General features: G+C 53.8%; 1 protein-coding gene across 1 annotated transcript; it reads left to right on the plus strand.

Moving 5' to 3' along the window:
* The first annotated feature begins 243 nt into the window (after positions 1–243).
* On the plus strand, positions 244–17,853 carry CDR2L (cerebellar degeneration related protein 2 like). The gene is made up of 5 exons (XM_025363715.1): positions 244–733; positions 11,272–11,384; positions 12,777–12,925; positions 13,500–13,664; positions 15,253–17,853. Exons 1-5 carry the CDS (start codon positions 655–657, stop codon positions 16,142–16,144), a joined length of 1,398 nt encoding a protein of 465 aa, XP_025219500.1. The 5' UTR covers positions 244–654; the 3' UTR covers positions 16,145–17,853.
* The last annotated feature ends 3,707 nt before the right edge of the window (positions 17,854–21,560 follow it).

Raw genomic sequence — 21,560 nt, forward strand, 5'->3', positions numbered from 1 at the left:
TTCCAGGAGATCTAGGAGAGACAACTTCTAAAATAACATAATTTTAGACATGAGACATAAACTGAATCGGTCGTCGGGGGAAGGAGGACGAAAAAGGGTCGATCTAGCAACTCCCAGACCAAGACACCAGGAGGGTCCCACCCTCGGCTCCGCCTCCAGCTTTGCATACGCCTCCTGATTGGTCGGCGGCGGGCGGCCCCACCCCGCGGAGCCGGGCTCCGCAAGCTGCAGGCGGGCTCCGCCAAGATGCAGCGGCGGCTCCGGGTGTCGCCGGGCGGGCCAGGGGCAGCGCGGACTCGAGCCGGGCAGGGGGCGCCCGCCACGGCACCCGCGCCCTCCTAGCGCCCCAGACCCGCCTGCAGACCCGATCCTCCCTGCCGCCGTCCTACCCGCAGTCCCCGCCCCTCCACCCTTTGTGTAGCCGCCACCCGGCGCCCCCGGCTCTGCGCGACCCCGGCCGTGCCGGACCGTGGCAAAGCGCCAGGCCCCGCGTGGGCTCCCGGCGAGCGGCTGATGGCGAGGGGGCGCGGCGCGGGCGCTGTAGCCCGAGTTCCCAACGCTGGAGGCCCGGCCCGCCTCCGCCGCATTGTCCCGGGCCGCGCGTCCCGGCCCTGAGCCGCGCCGCCGCAGCACCCGCCCGCCGCCCGCGGGGCCATGCGGAGAGCCGCCGGGATGGAGGACTTCTCCGCGGAGGAAGAGGAGCCCTGGTACGACCAGCAGGACCTGGAGCAGGGTGAGCGCGGGGGCGACGGGGGCGGGAAGGCGGGGAGCGCCCGGTGACCCCTGTCCGCTTCTCCATTGTTGGGCGCTATCACCCCAGGAGGGGCTGGGCCGGACCCGGCGCGCCTGACTCGGAGGAGCGACGCGTCTGGAGAACCGGGACGTGGAGAGAGGGGGCGCTGCCGGAGAAGACGCGGACCGGACGGGTGGAGACCTGCAAAAGTGGGGGTCGGGGGGCGGTCTTCCTATTTTCCCAGACCACAGGGCATCCGTCATCCAACTCGCCCACCCCGTCCTGGAGGCAGCAACTGCCCAGCCGCCCCTGGTATTGTTACGGGGCCTGAGCGCTGGCTAGGAGTCTTTGGAGGCCGGGAGGCGGCTCCTTCGTCATGTTTTGCTGGGAGGGTGGCGTGTGTATAGAGGGAAGTTATCTCACACCAAATCCAGCAGCACCCGTCCCTGCCAGGATTTATGAGCTCTAAGACTCCCAGAAAGTTTCCCCGACTCGCTTCCTACTCAGGGAGAAGTGGTACCGGGTCTTTGCTGGTGAAGAAGCAGAAAGTCAAGTCTCCCATCTGCCTTCAAGAGTCAGGAGTCGCTTAGCCCTCCCCTGCCCGGTCCCCTTGCAAATGGCTCATGGTTTGGAGGGGGTCAGGTTCGGGAATCCCGGCCAGTGTGCCAGATGAGAGACTGAATAAAGAGGGATACACCTCCGCTGCCCCCAGTTGCCATCTGAGGGCAGAAAGGGCGACTGGAAGGGGGTTAGAAGCTGGTGATGAGGTAGGTGGCCGAAGTGACATCACTAGGAGTGGGGGATGGGGCTGTTGGGACAGGAAGCAGGAGGAGGCCTGCTGGAGTGGAGTCAGTTCTACCCTCTCCTCCCCCAAGATGCCTCGTTCTTGGATGGTGAGAGCTGGAAGGGGCGAGGAAACGAGTCCAGGGAGCAGTGACCTTCCCACAGCCTCCAGCAAGCTGGGGGGTGTGGACACAAGTCTGCTGCAGTTTGTGCCATCGTGGCGTGCTGTGGTGTGCCCACACCCTGCTCTCCATCCACAAGGCTCCAGAGGGCTGGTTTTGCCCTGATGTGCAGCAGCTACCCGGATCCTGAAACCCCGACCTACTTCCCCACATGGCCAAGATTGACTGGCAGATGAGGCTCTGTCCTTGTGCTCAGGACAAGGGTTAATCATAGCCTCAGGGGGACCAGGGTGGGACTGGGGATGCTGGACTAGACCCTGCCATGGTCTGTGCCCTGGACTCTAACCTCAGCCTCCTTGCCTGGAATGAGATACAGCTCCCCTCACACACACACACGCACACACACACACACACACAAACACACACATCCACACATTGTGAAAACCCCCTCTCCCATCCTGAACAGCAGATTTTTTCCATGAACACCTATTAGGCTCCCTTTAAGTAACAGACACCATCCTGGGAGCTGGGAATAGTCACAGCCCTGACCCTGAAGGTATACCCTGGCAGGTGAAGGAGGCAGGCTTGTAACTAAGTGCAGGTGGCACAGTATATTTTTCTTTTTTCTTTTTATTTATTTCTTTATTTTGAGACAGAGTCGCCCTCTGTCACCCAGGTTGGAGTATAATGGTGCGATCTCAGCTCACTGCAACCTCCACCTCCCGGGTTCAAGTGATTCTCCTGCCTCAGCCTCCTGAGTAGCTGGGACCACACCCGGCTAATTTTAGTATTTTTAGCAGAGACAGGGTTTCACCATGTTGGCCAGGCTGGTCTCAAACTCCTGACCTCAAATGATCCACCTGTCTTGGCCTCCCAAAGTGCTGGGATTACAGGCATGAGCCACCGCGCCCGGCTGGTGGCACAGTATTATGGGCAGTGGGGAGGGCTTCCTGGAAGAGCCAGGCTTAGAAAGAAAGATTGGAAACAGTTCTTGAGAAGACGGTTTTCAGGTAGGCCGATGCTAATAGTTGCTGTCTCACTTAATTCCTGCACCCCTAATGAAGGCTTTGGCACTGTTCCTGGCCCAGAGATGGGAAAGGAGCCAGGGTGTAGAGGTGGGAGATGTGCAGAGATGCGCGGCTTCTTGAGAGAGAGAAGTGTCTGAGACTCCAGCTGCACTGGGTGGCCATGCTCTGGGCTGCCGGGAGGGATGGGCCCTGCAGGCCTTTGCTTCTCTGGCCCTGCTGGTCTGCAGCTGTCGGCCTGACCCAGCAGCACCAATGGTAGCCAAAGGCCAGGAATCAGGAGGGAAAGCAGAAATGAGACAGCCTCAGAATAAACTGGAGCTTCCTGCCGAAAGTTGGATGTCTGCTTGCTGTGGGCCAGGTGCTGTGCTGAGCCTGAGGACATAGTCTCTGCCCTCAGAGAGTCCACATTACATTAGAGAAGACAGAAATAGGACCAAACGTACAATGGCGTCAAAGTGAGGGGTTCTGCAGCTGTAGACCCAGCGACAGGGACAGCAGAGACTCAGAAAGGTTTATGCCAAGGCCCTTTTGAGCTGGAGGCTCTCCAGGAGAGGGAGGGAAGAAGTCATTCCAGGGGGAAGGGACACTTGTACCAAGTCATGGAGCAACGTGAGAAGGCTGCAAAGTAGGGAATGAGGGGCTGAAGGAAGCACTGGACACGGGTTCTGAGGGGCATTCCCATGGGCCCCGCCTGCTCTGTGCCCCAGGGGCCAGGCATGGAGAACTGGATGGTGGGACAGAGCAGGGGCTAAAGGCCAGCCATATTGGGTGTCAGAGGCGTGTTGCATCTCCCAACCCACAAATTCTCTTCCACCTAGCTGCTCCCTGGTTGCCTGTGAGTGTCCCAGAAATGGTTTTCTCAGCCAGCCACCTGGTTTCACCTCCCATCTGTTTCCTCCTGCCCCAAGGGCAGGCCCCAATTCCACTTTCTAGAAGCTTGACTGTAGAGATCCTGTTTGACTTTGGTGCTCTGTCCTGGTGGAAGGCAGCCGTGGGACAAGTGAGGTCCTAGATGCTCACTGTGTTCCCTCTGCCTACTGCCATGAACATCTATAAAAATAGAAAAAGCCAGCTGGGCACAGCAGCTCACGCCTGTAATCCCAGCACTTTGGGAGGCCGAGGCAGGCGGATCACCTGAGGTCGGGAGTTCGAGACCAGCCTGACCAACATGGAGAAACCCCGTCTCTACTAAAAATACAATATTAGCCAGGCTTGGTGGCACATGCCTGTAGTCCCAGCTACTCAGGAGGCTGAGGCAGGAGACTCGCTTGAACCCGGGAGGCAGAGGTTGTAGTGAGCTGAGATAGTGCCATTGCACTCCAGCCTGGGCAACAAGAGCAAAACTCTGTCAGAAAGAAAGAGAGAAAGAGAGAGAGAGAGAGAAAGGAAGGAAGGAGGGAGGGAGGGAAGAAAGGAAGGAAGGAAGGAAGGGAGGGAGGGAGGGAGGAAAGGAGGAAGGGCCATTGGTTATTAAGCACTGGCACTCCCTCTTTTGGCCCACCTTCCTCCCCCACCTTGGACCAGGCATGGTAGGCCCTGTGAATTCCTGTTTCCAGGCTGAGAGGCGGCTGCTGAGTCACAGATTTGAAGTCCTTGGTACCTGTGCTTTCCCCGCCTGCCTAGCTGACCTTGAGTCCTCAGCCTCAGGAGAGCTCTGACCTGGCAACAGGAGGGAGATCCTGCCTCCACCCCGGTTACCCCAAAGGTGACCTGACCCTGATTCTGTGGACCCAGAGTGGCTGACAGTCATGCCCTGGAGCTGAGAACAGCCCTGCCAGGTAGTACTTGTGTCCACTACCTGGAGCCCACACCCTTACCTTTGTCCTCCCTGAAAATGTCCCGTCCCTTTGCTGCATCTCTGCTGTGGAATTTGTGGTGCCCAAGCCAGTGAGGGACAGTGGGATTTCTAAGTTTCTTTTCAAAGACAGGCTCTGGGCTCCCCAGACATTCCTTCTCAGGCCTCTGGGGCATTGCTTCATGTAAAACCACTAAAGCCTCCTAAAGGAGACCCCAGAAAACCCTGGGGTCCAGGCAGGGGAGATGACAACCCAGACTTTATTTTATTTTATTATTATTTTTTTTTCTTTTGACCTGCACGGTTCAAACCCATAGCCCGGACTTAGTACCTTCCCCAGCTTGGTCCGGTGTGTCCCATTCATCCAGCTGTGACAGGCTGTTACTCCACTTTCACTTCCTGCCTAGCCAGCTCCCCGATTCTCCTGTTCCCAGGCCTCTCTCCTCTGAGCCGGGAGCTGTCACCAGCCCTCTGCTAGCTGGTGTTCTCTCCCTAGCACTTGGCTCCACTCATTTCCCTGCTCTGCAACTTCTAGACTCTTCCCTGATCCCTCCTGGCAGCTTTGACCAGCTTAGCTTGCACTGTGATCCAGTTTCCCTAAAATGATCTGAGACCTGCCTCTCTGCCCCCAAACAGCTTCTATTGTGTTTCTCTTTCTACCTGTCCCTGAATCACTAGGTGGCCCAAGTCGATTCACTGCCTTCAAAGGGCAACCTTTGATGTCTCTGGTGTGTAGGGTGGTATACCACCCTGGCCTGCCAGCATTAGAAATCTACACACAGCCCAGACGCTCACCTGGAAGAGGGGGGCATGATGTTGCACTGCACTTGGCCTTTCTTCACTCACCTCTGATGCAGTGGCTTTGCATTCTAGTTAAGCTGCAGGGGCTCCATGAAGGCCACTTACATGGAGCGTGTCCTCCAACACCCACGGCAGGAGGTAGAATCAGTAGCAATGGCCTCTTTGCAGACCACGTAACAGTTTCCAAGGGGGGAAGCATTTAGGAGGGTAGCTCTCTGATCTCTTTCATGTATATCTGAACTACTGGATACTGTTCAGGATGAGCTACATTTGAGTCCCACTATGGAAAACAGGAAGATAGCATGGCTCTCTCATCACAAACTGAAGATGATTTTGCCCAGCTCCTGAGTCCTGAGTTACTGCCATGCACACAACATAGCACACGGCCGTAGTTCCATCTTTTTGTTGAGACAGAGTCTCGTTCCATCGCCCAGGTTGGAGTTCAGTGGCACAATCTTGGCTCACTGCAACCTCTGCCTCCCGGGTTCAGGCAATTCTCCTGCTTCAGCCTTCCGAGTAGCTGGGATTACAGGTGCGCACCAGCACACCCAGCTAATTAATTTTTCTGTAGCGACAGGGGTCTCACTATGTTGCCCAGTTCAATGATCTTTACATCAAACCTTACAGTTTGTAGATACCTCCAGATTTTTGCCCAACTTACAGTTAATAAATTCATACAGCATATATTCTCATTCCCTTACTAGGTTTATGTTACGTAACTAGTTTTTCTTGGCATCCTCATCAGAAAGTTAATTGCTCAAGGCTAAAGGTTCTCATCTATGATTTACATGATTTGGTTTCTTTGTTGTTGTTGTTGTTGTTTTCAGTGACTGAGGGAGGTGTTTGGGAAAGCTGCCTTTGTTTTTCCAGGCTAAGTTGCTGCAGCCTTGCTCTAGGATAGCAGCTTTGCACTCCTTCTCCAGATGACACAGGGCCCTCCTTTGGCTAAAACCCAGCCCTGGAGGCTCCACTTTGGCCGTTTCAAAACCTCACCTCTGTGCACGGGAGCAGGCTCCAAATTTGTTCCTGTGGGGCAGCTCAGCCTTTATGTCCAGGCTCAGTGGCTGGTCAGGCCCCTCTGCCTCTCACAAGGCAACGTCAGTTCTGCCCCCAGCTTGGCTGAAGGCCCAAGGCTCTGCCCTCAGCTGCCCACCAAGAGTCACTGCTTGCCCGGGCTCGTCCCAAAGGAAAACTTCCACCCCAGGTCTAGAGTTCTTTTCAAAGACATGCCTTGTGCTCCCCAGTTATTCCTTCTCAGGCCTCTGTCCATTGCATAGCAAGGGCTCAGCCAAAACAACCGTATCTAGGAAACTTTCTGTCCGGGAGTGTAGAGCCCATCTCTCCTCCAGAGACCCTAGAACTATCACTGTGTCTAAAAAGGGAAAGCGGTAGAGAACTGGATCCCTGAACCACATCATATTGGCCCCAGTAGAGTTGCCTTCACGCATCTTGATCTGATTTATATCGTCAGCCTAGATTGAGAGCTGTTTTAAGAAGCAGCCTCATAAAGTGAAACAGACCGGTGCTTTCCTGGACAGTCTTTTGACAGAATGCCTCAAGAAGGCCTACCTTTTGTCCCAGGAATTCTGTTTCTAGGAATTCTGTATCTAGGCCTACCTTTGTTCCAGATGCCTAGGCCTACCCTTTGTTCAAGGAATTCTGTGTCCTAGGAATTGGGCGGTGATTTGCACAAAACGTTTTGTACCACGAAGTTAATTAGTTTCATTCTTTTTTTTTTTTCACAGATAGGGTCTTGCTTTGTCTCACTGGAATGCAGTGGCGCAATCATACATTACTGTAATCTGAAACTACTGGACTCAAGCAATCCTCCCACATCAACTTCCCTAGTAGCTGCAACCACAGACCCACCACCTAGTAGCTGCACCACCATGCCCAGCTAATTTTTACAATTTTTTTGTAGAGATGGGGTCTCGGGTAGGGCGCAATCCCAACACTTTGGGAGGCCGAAGCGGGCGGATCATGAGGTCAGGAGATTGAGACCATCCTGGACAACATGGTGAAACCCCGTCTCTACTAAAAATACAAAAATTAGCTGGGCGTGGTAGCGCGTGCCTGTAGTCCCAGCTACTCGGGAGGCTGAGGCAGGAGAATTGCTTGAACTTGGGAGGCGGAGGCTGCAGTGAGCCAAGATCGCACCACTGCACTCCAGCCTGGTGACAGAGAAAGGCTCAATCTCAAAAAAAAGGAAAAAAGAGATGGGGTGTCGCTACGTTTCCCAGGCTAGTCTCTAACTTTGGGCCTCAAGCTATCCTCTCACCTCAGCCTCTCAAAGCACTGGGATTACAGGCATGAACCACTGTGCCCAGTCTACACTTTCTTTTTTCTTTTTTTTTTTCTTTTTGAGAGACAGTGTCTCACTCTGTCATCCAGGCTGGAGTCCAGCAGCACAATCACAGCTCACCAAATAGCTGGGATTACAGGCATATGCCAAGACACCCCACTAATTTTCTTATTTTTTGTAAAGATAGGGTCTCATTATATTGCCCAGGCTGGTGTTGAACTCCTTTGCTAAAGCAATCCTCCCACCTCGGCCTCCCAAAGTGCTAGGATTATAGGTGTGAGCCACCATACCCGGCCTGGCCTGTAATTTTTAAATCACCAGTTTGTTGTTGTTTGTTTGTTTGGTTTGTTTTTTTGAGACAGGGTCTCTCTCTGTCACCCCGGCTGGAGTGCAGTGACACAATCTCGGCTCACTGCAACCTCTGTCTCCCAGGTTCAAGTGATCCTCCTGCCTCAACTTCCCAAGTAGCTGAGACCACAGGCACACGCCACCACGCCTGGCTAATTTTTGTTTTTAGTAGAGACAGGGTTTTATGTTGGCCAGGCTGGTCTCGAACTCCTGACTTCAAGTGATCCACCCACCTTGGCCTCCCAAAGAGCTGGGATTATAGGCATGAGCCACTGCGCCTGGCCTAAATCACCAGTTTTTAACCTTTCTGTACTGTTTGATTTTTTTACACCAATCATGCCTTATGGAAAACATTAAATCTATTTTAAAAAGAAAACAGCCTTGTGAAACTCAGCCTGAGCCTGCTGTAATGACCTCTTTAAGGACCCGCTCTCCCCCCTCTTCTCTGACTCTGGATTAAGCAGCCTAAATCTTTTTTTTTTTAACAGATTTATTGAGATTTAATTAATACACAATACAATTCACTCATTTAAAGTGTGCAATTCAACCGTTTTTATTATATTCACAGAGTTATGCAACCATCACCACAATCAATTTTAGAATATTTTTATCACCCTGCCTCTTTTTAAAACAAAAAACAGGCCAGGCACAGTAGCTCACACCTGTAATTCCAGCACTTTGGGAGGCCGAGGTGGGTGGATTGCTTGAGGTCAGGAGTTTGAGACCAGCCTGACCAACGTGGTGAAACCCCATCTCTATTAAAAATACAAAAATTCGCTGGACGTGGTTGTGGGCGCCTGTAATCCCAGCTACTTGGGAGGCTGAGGCAGGAGAATGGCGTGAACCCAGGAGGCGGAGGTTACAGTGAGCCGAGATTGCCCCACTGCTCTCCAGCCTGGGAGACAAAGCGAGACTCCATCTCAAAAAAAAAAAAAAAAAAAGGAAAGAAACAAAAAAATAATAAATATATTTAATATACATATGTGTGTTGTTGGGAAGGTTGTATCCACTCAAAATGTCTACGTATCATCACACAATTCAGACCCACAAAGAGAACTTAGGGATTTTAGTACCTGCTGTTTGCTTCTAACTCCTCTCTACCCACCCATCCCCCTGAAAACAGACGGATTCCCTCCTAGCCTATCTGATGGGTGCTCATTTCCCTTGGACTGCGGTCGGGGAGGGAAGGTTCCAGTCCTGCAGGGTACAAGCACCAGGGCTGCCGCGAGAAGAGGATGGTTCTGCTACTCAGGGAAAGGAGAAGTTTGAGAGAGGGGTACATGTCACTAAGGTCAAATGGTACCCAACCAGGAGCCCAATACCTGAATTATCCCCCCAGCATGGACATAAACCAGCTGGGTGACCATGGGCAAGTCACTCTGCTGTCCTGCTCATTAGCCATAAAATCAAGAAGTTGGGCCAAAAAGTTCTGAATCCTCTTCCAGTTTTAATATTCAGCAAGCCCTTCTGCTCTCTGCCTCTCAGCAAGCTCCTATTCACCCTTTTCTTTTTTTCTTTCTTTTTTTTTTTTGAGACGGAGTCTCGCTCTGTCACTCAGGCTGGAGTGCAGTGGCACGATCTCGGCTCACTGCAACCTCTGTCTCCCAGGTTCAAGCGATTCTTCTGCCTCAGCCTCCCAAGTAGCTGGGATTACAGGCTTGTGCCACCACACCCAGCTAATTTTTATATTTTTAGTAGAGATAGGATTTCACCATGTTGGCCTAGCTGGTCTCGAACTCCCGACCTCAAGTGATCCTCCCACCTTGGCCTCCCAAAGTGCTGGGATTACAGGCGTGAGCCACCGCACCCGGCCTCCTATCCACCCTTCAAAGTCCGACTCGAAAGCTGCCCGTTTGCCTGAGCCTCCCGGGGAGAGTGAAGCTCTCCTTTGCCCATCACTCCACAGCACCTGGCCCCTATGTCCACCCATGCTCTTATCACTCACTCATTCTTCCAAAAAGACAAATTATGCACTGACTCTGTGCTAGATACTGTCCTAGGCCCTGGGGATATTCATGAGCAAAACATAAAAATCCCTGCCCTGCCAGGTGCGGTGGCTCACACCTGTAATACTAGCATTTTGAGAGGTCAAGGTAGGAGGGTCGCTTGAGGCCAGGAGTTCGAGACTAGCCTGGGCAATATAACATGACCCTGTCTCTACAAAAAAATTTTTAAAATTTTAAGCCGGGTGTGGTGGCTCAAGCCTATAATCCCAGCACTTTGGGAGGCCTGAGGTCAGGAGTTCAAGACCAGTGTGGCCAACGTGGTGAGACCCCATCTCTACTAAAAATACAAAACATTAGCTGGGTGTGGTAGTGGGTGCCTATAATCCCGGCATAAAAAAGATTTTAGAAAAAAAAAAAAAAAGGGCCAGGCACTGTGGCTCACGCCTGTAATCCCAGCAGTTTGGGAGGCCGAGGAGGGTGGATTATGAGGTCGGGAGATCGAGACCATCCTGGCTAACACGGTGAAACCCCATCTCTACTAAGAATGCAAAAAATTAGCCAGGCATGGTGGCAGGCGCCTGTAGTCCCAGCTACTTGGGAGGCTGAGGCAGGAGAATGGTTGGCAGGAACCTGGGAGGCGGAGGTTGCAGTGAGCCAAGATCGCGCCACTGCGCTCCAGCCTGAGCAAGAAGAGCAAAACTCTGTCTCAAAAAAAAAAAAATACTACGCCTGTAGTCCCAGCAACCGGTATTATAGTCCCACGCCTATTCACAGGCGTGATCATATACTCTGTAGCCTTGAGCTCCTGGGCTCAAGGGATCCTATCCCAGGCAGCAGTATTGCACCACTATTTTTTTTTTTTTTTTTTTTTTTAATAGAGATGGGATCTCACTATGTTGCCCTGGGAGGCTGAGGGAGGAAGATCGCTTGAGCCCAGGAGCTCAAGGCTGCAGCACATATGATCACACCTGTAAATACTCACTGCACCCCAGCCTGGTCCCCATGCCTTAAAAGAAAAAAAAAAAAACTGCCCCATGAGCTCACAGTTAGTTGAGGGAGCTGAAAAAGATAAAGGAGTAACTTGCTTGGGAAATTAGATGGTGCTAAGTGCTAAGGAGAAAGATGAAGCGGGAGAGAGACTGCAGGGCAGGGAACAGTGTGACTGAACCAAGTGATTGGAGAAAGTGACAGGCACAGACTTGAAGGAGAAGAGGCAGCAAGTCCTGGAAGTGTCAGGAAAGAACATTCCGGGCAGAAGTAACAGTGCAAAGGCTTAGCTCCTGGCTTACGTCTCCTCCCAGGCCTAGAGGCTCCCGGTGTCTTGGTTACGTGGGGATCACCTAGAGTAGATGCTCGGAACATGAATGGGCATCCTCTGCCTTTGTTCTCATGCTCACGTTTCTCCTATCCTAGACTTGCACCTAGCTGCAGAGCTGGGGAAGACTCTGCTGGAGAGGAACAAGGAGCTGGAGGGGTCCCTGCAGCAGATGTACTCCACCAATGAGGAACAGGTGCAGGAGATCGAGGTGAGGGCCCTGCATGTGCTTGCCCACACCCCTCAAGGGCCCCTTGGCCTGTGTGTGACTTTATGCAACTTAGAATAAGGTGCCAGCTTATCAGACACAGCCTTAGCCCAATAGCCTGGTATAGCACAGCTATCTCAGGCAGCCCTATTGCACCATCAGTTTTGTGGTTTTTTTAAAATAGAGACCAAGTCTCACCATGTTGCCCAAGCTGGTCTCTAACTCCTGAGTTCAAGTGATTCTCCCACCTCAGCCTCCTAAAATGCTAGGATTGCAGGCATGAGCCACCATGCCCAGCCTGAACAACCATTTTTAAGCCCCACTCAGCTGAAGACAAATACATCAAAGCAAACTTGTCCTTAGAAGGGGAGAAGAGGCTGGGCGTGGTGGCTCATGCCTGTAATCCCAGCACTTTGGGAGGCCAAGGTGGGTGAAATACTTGAGCCCAGGCAACGTGGCGAAACCTTGTCTCTACAAAAAATACAAAAATTAGCTGGCTATGGTGGCATGCACCTGTGGTCCCAGCTACTTGAGAGGATGAGGTGAGAATCGCTAGAGCCTGGAGGTTGAGGCTGCAGTGAGCCGTGATTGTGCCACTGCACTCCAGCCTAGGCAACAGAGCAAGATCCTGTCTTAAAAATAAATAAATAAAATAAAAAAGATTTTAGAAGTTTAAAAAAAAAAAGAAGAAGAAGCTGGGGTGGTGGTGCACGCCTATAATCCCAGCACTTTGAGAGGCAGAGGCAGGCAGATCACTTGAGGTCAGGAGTTCAAGACCAGCCTGGCCAATATGGTGAAACCCTGTCTCTACTAAAAATACCAAAATTGGGCCGGGCGCGGTGGCTCACGCCTGTAATCCCAGCACTTTGGGAGGCCGAGACGGGCGGATCACGAGGTCAGGAGATCGAGACCATCCTGGCTAACACGGTGAAACCCCGTCTCTACTAAAAAGTACAAAAAACTAGCCGGGCGAGGTGGCGAGCGCCTGTAGTCCCAGCTACTCGGGAGGCTGAGGCGGGAGAATGGCGTAAACCCGGGAGGTGGAGCTTGCAGTGAGCCAAGATCCGGCCACTGCACTCCAGCCTGGGCGACAGAGCGAGACTCCGTCTCAAAAAAAAAAAAAAAAAAATACCAAAATTAGCCAGGCATGGTGGTGGGCACCTATAGTTCCAGCTACTCAGGAGGCTGAGGCAGGAGAATCACTTGAACTCAGGAGGCAGAGGTTGCAGTGAGTCGAAATCATGCCACTGCACTTCAGCCTGGGCAATACAGCAAGACTCTGTCTCAAAGAAAAGAAAACAAAAAAGACAAAAAAAGAAGTAGGAGGAGGGTCTAGGCAGAGACATTTGCCCCTGCCCAATTCCAAAAGGTTACTCAATGTGCTTCCACCCCCAGTACCTAACCAAGCAGCTGGACACGCTGCGGCACGTGAACGAGCAGCACGCCAAAGTCTACGAGCAGCTGGACCTGACAGCCCGGGACCTGGAACTGACCAACCACAGGCTGGTGCTGGAGAGCAAGGCCGCCCAGCAGAAGATCCATGGGTGAGGGCCCGGGTGAGGGCCGGGGGGCGGGCGAGGGAGAGCCCCAGGGCTGAGTGTACACAGGAGCCCATGGACTGATGGGTGTGACTTGTGCATGTCTCCCTAGGAACCTGGGATGGGAGTGAGCTTGTCCTTGTGGATTTTGTGTGGTTTAACATTCAGGCCGCAACCTTGCTTTAAGCACCAACTATGCGCTAGGCTCTTTTTTATACACTGGGGATGCAACGATGGGGAAACAAAGGCATTGTCCTGCCCTATAAGACCTCACAGCCTGGAAGAGAAGGCAGGCATGTAAATATTTTATGGCAGTGCAGGACAATAAGTGATAGAGGAGTGACAAGGAACTGAAGTGGCACAGAGGAGAAGTCATCAGCTCGCCTGAGAGGTATAAAAGAAGGGCGGGTCCTTGGGCATGCAGAGAATTCCCCACCCTACCTCAGGACCAGACAGCGGCTCAAGGGTACCTGTCTACCTCCTACCCAACGTCCCTCCATCTTCAGGGAGCCAGGGCTGCCATGAGGCAAACTGGCCCCATCCCCTTAAAGTCCCTGTGTGTCCACTGCCCCACCCCCAGGCTGACGGAGACCATTGAGCGCCTCCAGGCCCAGGTGGAGGAGCTGCAGGCCCAGGTGGAGCAACTAAGAGGCCTGGAGCAGCTGCAAGTGCTCCGGGAGAAGCGGGAACGCAGGCGTACCATCCACACCTTCCCCTGCCTCAAGGAGCTATGCACCAGCCCCCGGTAGGTGAGAGTGCTCCTTGGTGTCTCTGGGATTGCCAGCTATGGGAGGAAGGAGAGGCAGCAGACAGCAGGGTGCTGTTGGTGCATCATCCAGGCCATCAGAGAGACTGGGCCTGTTGCTAATGACAGTCATAGCAGCTGGCATTTACTGAGCTCTGGCTGTGTGCTGCCACTATGCTGATACAATTTTTCTTTTTTTTTTTTTTTTTTTTTTTTTGAGACGGAGTCTTGCTCTGTCGCCCAGGCTGGAGTGCAGTGGCGTGATCTCGGCTCACTGCAAGCTCTGCCTCCCGGGTTCACGCCATTCTCCTGCCTCAGCCTCCAGAGTAGCTGGGACTACAGGCGCCCACCACCACACCCGGCTCATTTTGTGTGTGTGTGTGTGTGTATTTTTAGTAGAGACGGGGTTTCACCATGTTAGCCAGGATGGTCTCAATCTCCTGACCTCGTGATCCACCCGCCTCAGCCTCCCAAAGTGCTGGGATTACAGGCGTGAGCCACCGCGCCTGGCCTAAGCTAACATAATTCTTTTTTTTGGAGACGGAGTCTCGCTCTGTCGCCCAGGCTGGAGTGCAGTGGCCGGATGTCAGCTCACTGCAAGCTCCGCCTCCTGGGTTTACGCCATTCTCCTGCCTCAGCCTCTCGAGTAGCTGGGACCACAGGCGCCCACCTCCTTGCCCGGCTAGTTTTTTGTATTTTTTAGTAGAGACGGGGTTTCACCGGGTCAGCCAGGATGTTCTTGATCTCCTGACCTCGTGATCCGCCCGTCTCGGCCTCCCAAAGTGCTGGGATTACAGGCTTGAGCCACTGCGCCCGGTCAGCTGATATAATTCTTATGGCAACACTGTTGGGGGTGTTTTATGATGCCTACTCTCCAGATGATAAAATTGAAGCACAGAGGTTGTGTGTCTTATCCAAGGTCACCTGTTTAGTAAGAGGTTCAGCCAGGATGCTAACCCAGGAGAGGTAACCCACTGTGCTTTTCAGTTCCCATTAAATCTAAGACCAACCACTTAATAATGGAATAATACATGCTTCATATGTAGTGGGTGTTTCAATAAGGGTCCTGGCAGGAAACAGTCTCTTACACAGAGTAATGGAAAAGTAAAATGAAGAAGAGGTGTGGGCAGGGCGTAGGGAAACCACAGGGACACTATAGTGCCCCAGGGTTGCAGCAGAGTGGAGCTGCCACCAGGCCTAGGCCTCAAAGAGCAAGGGGGAAGGGAGGTTACCTGCACCTAGAATGTATGGAGAAGGTTGCCTGGTCACCATTAACCATGGAGAGCCCAAGGAAGACACACTCCACGGCCTCTGCTCCCCCCTCGGATCTCTAGCCAGTGCTTGCCATGTGCCAAATTCAGGGGAGAACCAAGCGACCTGGCAGAGGTGGTCCGTGGTGGTCAGCCTCCAGGGGCAGAGAGCAGGGGGAGAAGGGTGGAGGAGGGTGGAGAGCCAACGGAGAGGGGCAAACAATTTCAGCCCAGAGAACAAGAGAGATGTAAGGGCTGGGCTTCTCAGCCTTGGCCGTGACCGTGACCACTGCCCTCTCCTCCGCCCCCACCCCGCTCGGGCTTCCACTCCCCGCCAGGTGCAAGGATGCTTTCCGCCTACACAGTTCCTCCCTGGAGCTGGGCCCGCGGCCCCTGGAGCAGGAGAACGAGCGGCTGCAGTCCCTGGTGGGGGCGCTGCGCTCCCAGGTGAGCCAGGAGCGGCAGCGCAAGGAGCGGGCAGAGCGCGAGTACACCGCGGTGCTGCAGGAGTACTCCGAGCTGGAGCGCCAGCTGTGCGAGATGGAGGCCTGTCGCCTGCGCGTGCAAGAGCTGGAGGCAGAGCTGCTGGAGCTGCAGCAGATGAAGCAGGCCAAGACCTACCTACTGGGCCCGGACGACCACCTGGCCGAGGCCCTGCTCGCACCCCTCACGCAGGCCCCTGAGGCTGACGATCCCCAGCCCGGCCGCGGGGACGACTCAGGCACCCAGGACGGTGTCTCCTCACCTGCCGCCTCCCCAGGCCATGTGGTGCGCAAGAGCTGCAGCGACACTGCGCTTAACGCCATCGTGGCCAAAGACCCAGCCAGCCGGCACGCGGGCAACCTCACACTGCACGCCAACAGTGTGCGCAAGCGGGGCATGTCCATTCTGCGGGAGGTGGACGAGCAGTACCACGCGCTGCTCGAGAAGTACGAGGAGCTGCTTAGCAAGTGCCGGCAGCACGGGGCCGGGGTGCGGCACACCGGTGTGCAGACCTCGCGCCCCATCTCCCGGGACAGCTCGTGGAGGGACTTGCGCGGGGGTGAGGAGGGCCAGGGGGAGGCCAAGGCAGGTGAGAAGAGCCTAAGCCAGCACGTGGAGGCTGTCGACAAGCGGCTGGAGCAGAGCCAGCCCGAGTACAAGGCGCTCTTTAAGGAGATCTTCTCCAGGATCCAGAAGACCAAGGCTGACATCAACGCCACCAAAGTCAAGACGCACAGCAGCAAGTGACCCTCGCCCGGCCTGCAGCCTCCCCCAGGGTGGAAGCCGCGGGGTCCCTCAGGCCTGGGCGGTGCAGCTTCCAGAGAGCCAGCGCCCTTTAGCGGCCTGCCACCACAGCACGCGACCTCCTGATCCGGAAGCACGCAGCATGTTCCCTGCTGAGCCGAGGCAGCCCACGTGTTCTGCCTCCCAGGAGCCCTTGGCCACCTCGCGCCAGCCCAAAGGCGCAGCTCAGAGTTCAAAGCCAAATGTCCCCACTACCCCAGGGATCCCCCAGCTCCCCCAGCCCCAGGCTTCCTGACCCTGCACCTCACCCTCAGACTGGTGGCCAGGCTTCTGAAAAAGCCATTCTGGATCAGTTGGCTGTTTTTTGGTTAAGTTTGTTTTTTTCTAAGAGATTTGCAATGCAAGGTCTCCTTGACCCCTTGCCACAACTGGAAACACTTGAAAGGGGACCCCAGGGCCAGCTGTTTCAGGGGTTTCCTGGACCACCCACTGCTTCTCCCTAGCCCTGATGTGCTGACATTCCCTTAGTGCCAGCTGTCCCACCCCCAAGGTCCTGACCAGGTCAGAGATGTCCCCTGCTATGCAGAGCAGGAAGCCTCAGCTGGGCCTGGAGTGTCCCTGCTCCAGCCCGGCCAAGGACAGGTTTCTCCCTGGATACTCTTGGCCCACCGCAGATCTGTAGCCAGTCAGAGGAGGAGGAGAAGGAGCCCCTCAGCAGACTGATGCAGTTTCGCTCAGAGCCGGCCTCCTTGGCTTCCAACCTCGGAAATGCCTGCTGGGCCTTAAGCTTTCCAGGGGCCGGGGCAGTGGGGAGCCCTCATTCCTTCACACCGCCTCCAACTAATCAAGCTTGGCCTCTGACTCCCCTCTCTGTGCTTGCCCCCATCTCAGGGACCATGATGTCTCAGTCACTCCAGGCTCCTCACAGGCCAACCCTGGCACAGGTCATGTCTGCAGTCCCCAGAATGTTCTGGACATGCACCACCAGCCAGTGGTCCCAGTGTCCACCCCTGCCTGCCCTTCACTGGGGACTGGGGTTTTCACCCCATGCTGCATCCTGTTTAATTGGGATGGGGCTGAGGAACATGCTCCCTCCCTCCCTCCCTCCCATAAAATGCCTGCTCTTAACTTCCCACCTTTGTGGGGGGCTTTTGAGGACCCAGCTGGATCAGGGGTTTTGCTTCAAGATGTCAGAAAGTCAAGGTTCAGCTAAGAGACACCCAGGTCCCCAGCTTGCCCTGAGCAGCTTCTGGTTCCTTCTGCCACCCTTTCTGAGACCCTAGAAACTAGAGGAGCCATACAGTCAGTGGAAGGCGGGGGCCCTGGCCTCTGTACCGGGAGCCCAGTGGGAACCTTCATGCCTTATTTATTTCTAATGGGTAAAGGGGTTTTCTTACCAAGCATCCCTGACCTCCTGGAGACACCACCTGCTTTCTGGGCGGCACTGTGATGGGAGCTGGTGGCGACTGTGTCCTTCTGTACATGCAACTGGGAAACTTGTCCTTTGAGGCTAGGCAGCTCCCTGCCCTACTTGTGTCTCTGTTATCTGGGCAAAAGGAGTGTGGAAGGGTGGGGGGAAGAGCTCCAGCCTGTTTGCTCCCCAGCTCTGTAGTGGCAGACCAGCGTCACCTTTGAAGTATACGTGAGAGAAATATATTTACAAATGCTTTATTCTCTTCTTTAATAAAAAATGCACCAGTATTCTAAAAGCAGAAATGGCCCATCACTGTGCATCTCACACACCTGCCTCGCATCACGCCCAGCCGTGGGAGAGGGTAGCATCCTGGGTCCCACTTCCCTGAGACTGAACAGCTCCAAATAGCAGCCTCTGGCAGAAGTTTCTATTTTTATTGAGGGCCAGCTAGGGATACATGGTGAACAAGCCAGCAGGGCCCCTCTTCCCTTGGAGTTTACATTCTTGTGTAGGGAGATCCACCCAAAATAATTAAACAAAAGATGTAGCATGATGGAAAAATCAGGGCAGGAGGATAGTGCTACCTCTCAGCTAGAGCACCTGGGTTCAACAGGGTGAACCAAGTTTAAAAAAAAAAAAGAAAGAAAAATCGACCTGGCACAGTGGCTCATGCCTGTAATCCCCGCCCTTTGGGAGGCCACAGTGGATCACTCGAGCCCAGAAGTTTGAGACCAGCCTGGGCAACATAGCAAGACCCCCTCCCTCTACAAAACATTTTTTGAAAATTAGCAGAGCAAGGTGGTGTGTATTTGTAGTCCCAGCTACTCAGGAGGCTGAGGTGGGAGGATCACAAGCCTGGGAAGTCAAAGCTGAAGTGACCTATGATCGCACCACTGCACTCCAACCTGGGCGACAGAGCGAGACCCTGTCTCAAAAAAAAAAAATCATATCTAGATATATAAATACAGCACATGAAGAGATACACAGTGTTACTAAAATTCCTGGGGGAGCAATTGGGAGAAAGTGTGTAAACAGGCTCTTTGAGGTGGGAATGCGGAGCAATCATGGAAAAAAAAGATTGAGAAATGCTAAGCGAGGGTGGTCGGGGCACCTCTGGAGAGGTGATGATGAAGCTGAAACCAGAAGGCTGGGGAGGAACCAATGGGAAGACCAGTGGAGGCCCAGGGAGCAGCTGGGGCAGTGGGGGGCGGGGCCAGGACAGAGGGTGGAGGCCAGGCTCCCAAAGCGCCCAAAGGTTCAGGGGAGCTCGGGCCTCCTAAGTGCAATGAGAGGCCATGGCAGTGAGTCCAGGGCCAGACTGATACCCTGAAGGACCATGAGGGGTGGAGAAGCTGACCTGCCTTTGGTGAGCCACCCATTGATGACACAGGACAGTCACAGGAATGACAAGAAGGCCATCTCCTGGTGTTTTTCAAGCCGATAAACCCCACATCTCTCTTCCATATACATGAAAAGCCTCACCACTCCCATTCTTCCTCAGACATCCATCTCCTCCCCATGTTATAGAGAGAATGGTACACAGAGGGGCTCATCTTCTGGAGGAGTCCCTGTCACCAAGATTCCGCCAGCCTCCCTCTTGTTCTGGAAGTGCCATCAATCCACTGGGTTTTTTGTTCTCCTCAATGCAAATGATAGGCCAGGCGCGATGGCTCATGCCTGAATCCCAGCACTTTGGGAGGCTGAGGCGGGCAGATCATGTGACATCAAGAGTTTGAGACCAGCCTGGCCAACATGGTAAAACCCTGTCTCTACTAAAAATACAGAAATTCTAGCTATTTAGGAGGTTGAGGTGGGAGGATCACTTGAACCGGGAAGTAGAGGTTGCAGTCAGCCGAGATCGCACCACTGCACTCCAGCCTGGGAGACAGAGCGAGACTCCATCTCAAAAAAAAAAAAAAAAAAAGCGAAATGATAGCACTTTTTCAGACTTCCCATGCTCCACCCAACCCTCTCCAGATTTAGTAATGTCCATCCTGAACTTAAGAATTGCTGTCCAAGAAAAAATTAGCCGGGCGCGGTGGTGGGCGCCTGTAGTCCCAGCTACTCGGGAGGCTGAGGCAGGAGAATAGCGTGAACCCGGGAGGCGGAGCTTGCAGTGAACTGAGTTCGCACGAATGCACTCCAGCCTGAGCGACAGAGCGAGACTCCGTCTCAAAAAAAAAAAAAGAGAGAGGAAAAAAAAAAGAATTGCTGTCCAAGCTCAGATATTGGAAGCCTAGAAACAGGACTGTGGATCCTGATCAAAGGGGGCACCTCTAGGGTATCCTCCTTCACTTCACACTGCCAACCCCACCCACCCCTTCTCGCACCAGCAGCCTGGATGGACCTTTCCGATGGGTGACTTCCAAAATCAGAGAGGAAAATGCTCCTGAATCTTTGAGGGGTTTCTTGCTAGCTTCTTCACTCTCCTGTCTCCAGACAAAAAAGGCAGCTCTGTGGACCCCAATTCCACCAGCCCACATGACCTGAGTCTGTGGAACAGCTTCCAAAGTCTTCCCAGAGAAGTAGACTCGGGCCAGCTGGAGCTGGGGAGAAATGCAGGCTTCCTCCAAAATTCCTTCCCCAATGTCCTGATGGGGAACAACTTCCCTTGAACTCAGGAGGGGAGGTGAGTGTGGTGTGGGGCCGGGCGCAGTGGCTCACGCCTGTAATCCCAGCACTTTGGGAGGCCAAGGCAGGAGGATCACTTGAGCCCAGGAGTTGGAAACCAGCCTGGCCAACATGGCGAAACCCCATCTCTACTAAAAACACAAAAATTAGCCAGGCATGGTGGTGCACACCTGTAATCCCAGCTACTCTGGAGGCTGAGGTACAAGAATTGCTAGAACCCAGGAGGTGGAGGTTACAGTGAGCCTAGACCACACCACTGCACTCCAGCCTGGTGATAGAACGAAATTCAGTCTCAAGAAAAAAAAAGTGCGATGTGGCGAGCCCGAGCCCAGGGCTGGGCCCCAAACTGCTGTGCTTAGTACATCAACTGAACAGCATGGGGGTTTCACAAGGGCAGCGTGCAAGTGGCTGTTGGGTTTTCCCATCCTGTTGTCACCTGTCATCACCAGGATGGGGAGCAGGTGGTGATGACCACATGGAGCAGTCACACCTGAAAGATGAAGGAAGCTGTGGCATGTATCCAGCCACCCTTCTCTCCCTTTTTTTTTTTTTTGCAGACAGGGTCTTGCTTTGTTGCCCAGGTTGGAGTGCAGTGGCACAACTGTAGCTTACTCGGCCTCGGCCTCCAACTCCTGGGCTGAAGTGATCCTCTCCCTTCAGCCTCTCCAGTAGCTGGGACTATGCTGGCTATTTTTTTTTTTTTTTTAATTTTTTGTAGAGACCAGGTCTTGCTATTTGTCCAGGCTGGTCTTGAACTCCCGGGCTCAAATGATCCTCCCACATTGGCCTCCCAAAGTGCTGGGATTACAGGAGTAAGCCACCATGCCTGGCCTCCCTCAGCTTTCTAAACTTCCCTCTGGATGCATTTCTTTCCCTTCTTCCCTCCTGATCACCATTTTGTCCTTGCTCTGTGGGCAGATACTCCCTGCTGCCTCCCCAGGGGCTCCTCCCCGCAACTGCCCCCCTGCCCCTGCCCCATTCTTTCCTCCCATTCTCCTCTCCCAGGGCCAAACCCCCTGCCCCACTTGGGGAGGGGAGCTAGCCAAACAGACCTGCCTCTGCCCTCCCTGGGGATCCTGAACTGAGAGCTGGGGGGTGGCCTCAGTTTTAGGGGACCAGACAGATAAGGGCTAGCAATGAAGGAAGTACCTTCCAGGGAGAGGGGGCAGCTCTGTGCTGCCCATCCCCTCAGGGAAGAAGGAAAGAGGGTTGGAATAGAGCTCGTCAGACTGGATTTCCCACTCCAGGGCTACAGAGGAAAAATGACAACAGTAATCAGGTGTCTCAAAGAAAAGGTTCCCTTAGGAATCTGCATGCACGTTGCATCTCTTAGTAGCAGCTAATTTTGTTGCCTGCTGACTTCATGCCAAGCAC

The sequence above is a fragment of the Theropithecus gelada genome, chromosome 16 (genome assembly GCF_003255815.1).
Source record: "Theropithecus gelada isolate Dixy chromosome 16, Tgel_1.0, whole genome shotgun sequence".
Classification (NCBI taxonomy): Eukaryota; Metazoa; Chordata; class Mammalia; order Primates; family Cercopithecidae; genus Theropithecus; species Theropithecus gelada.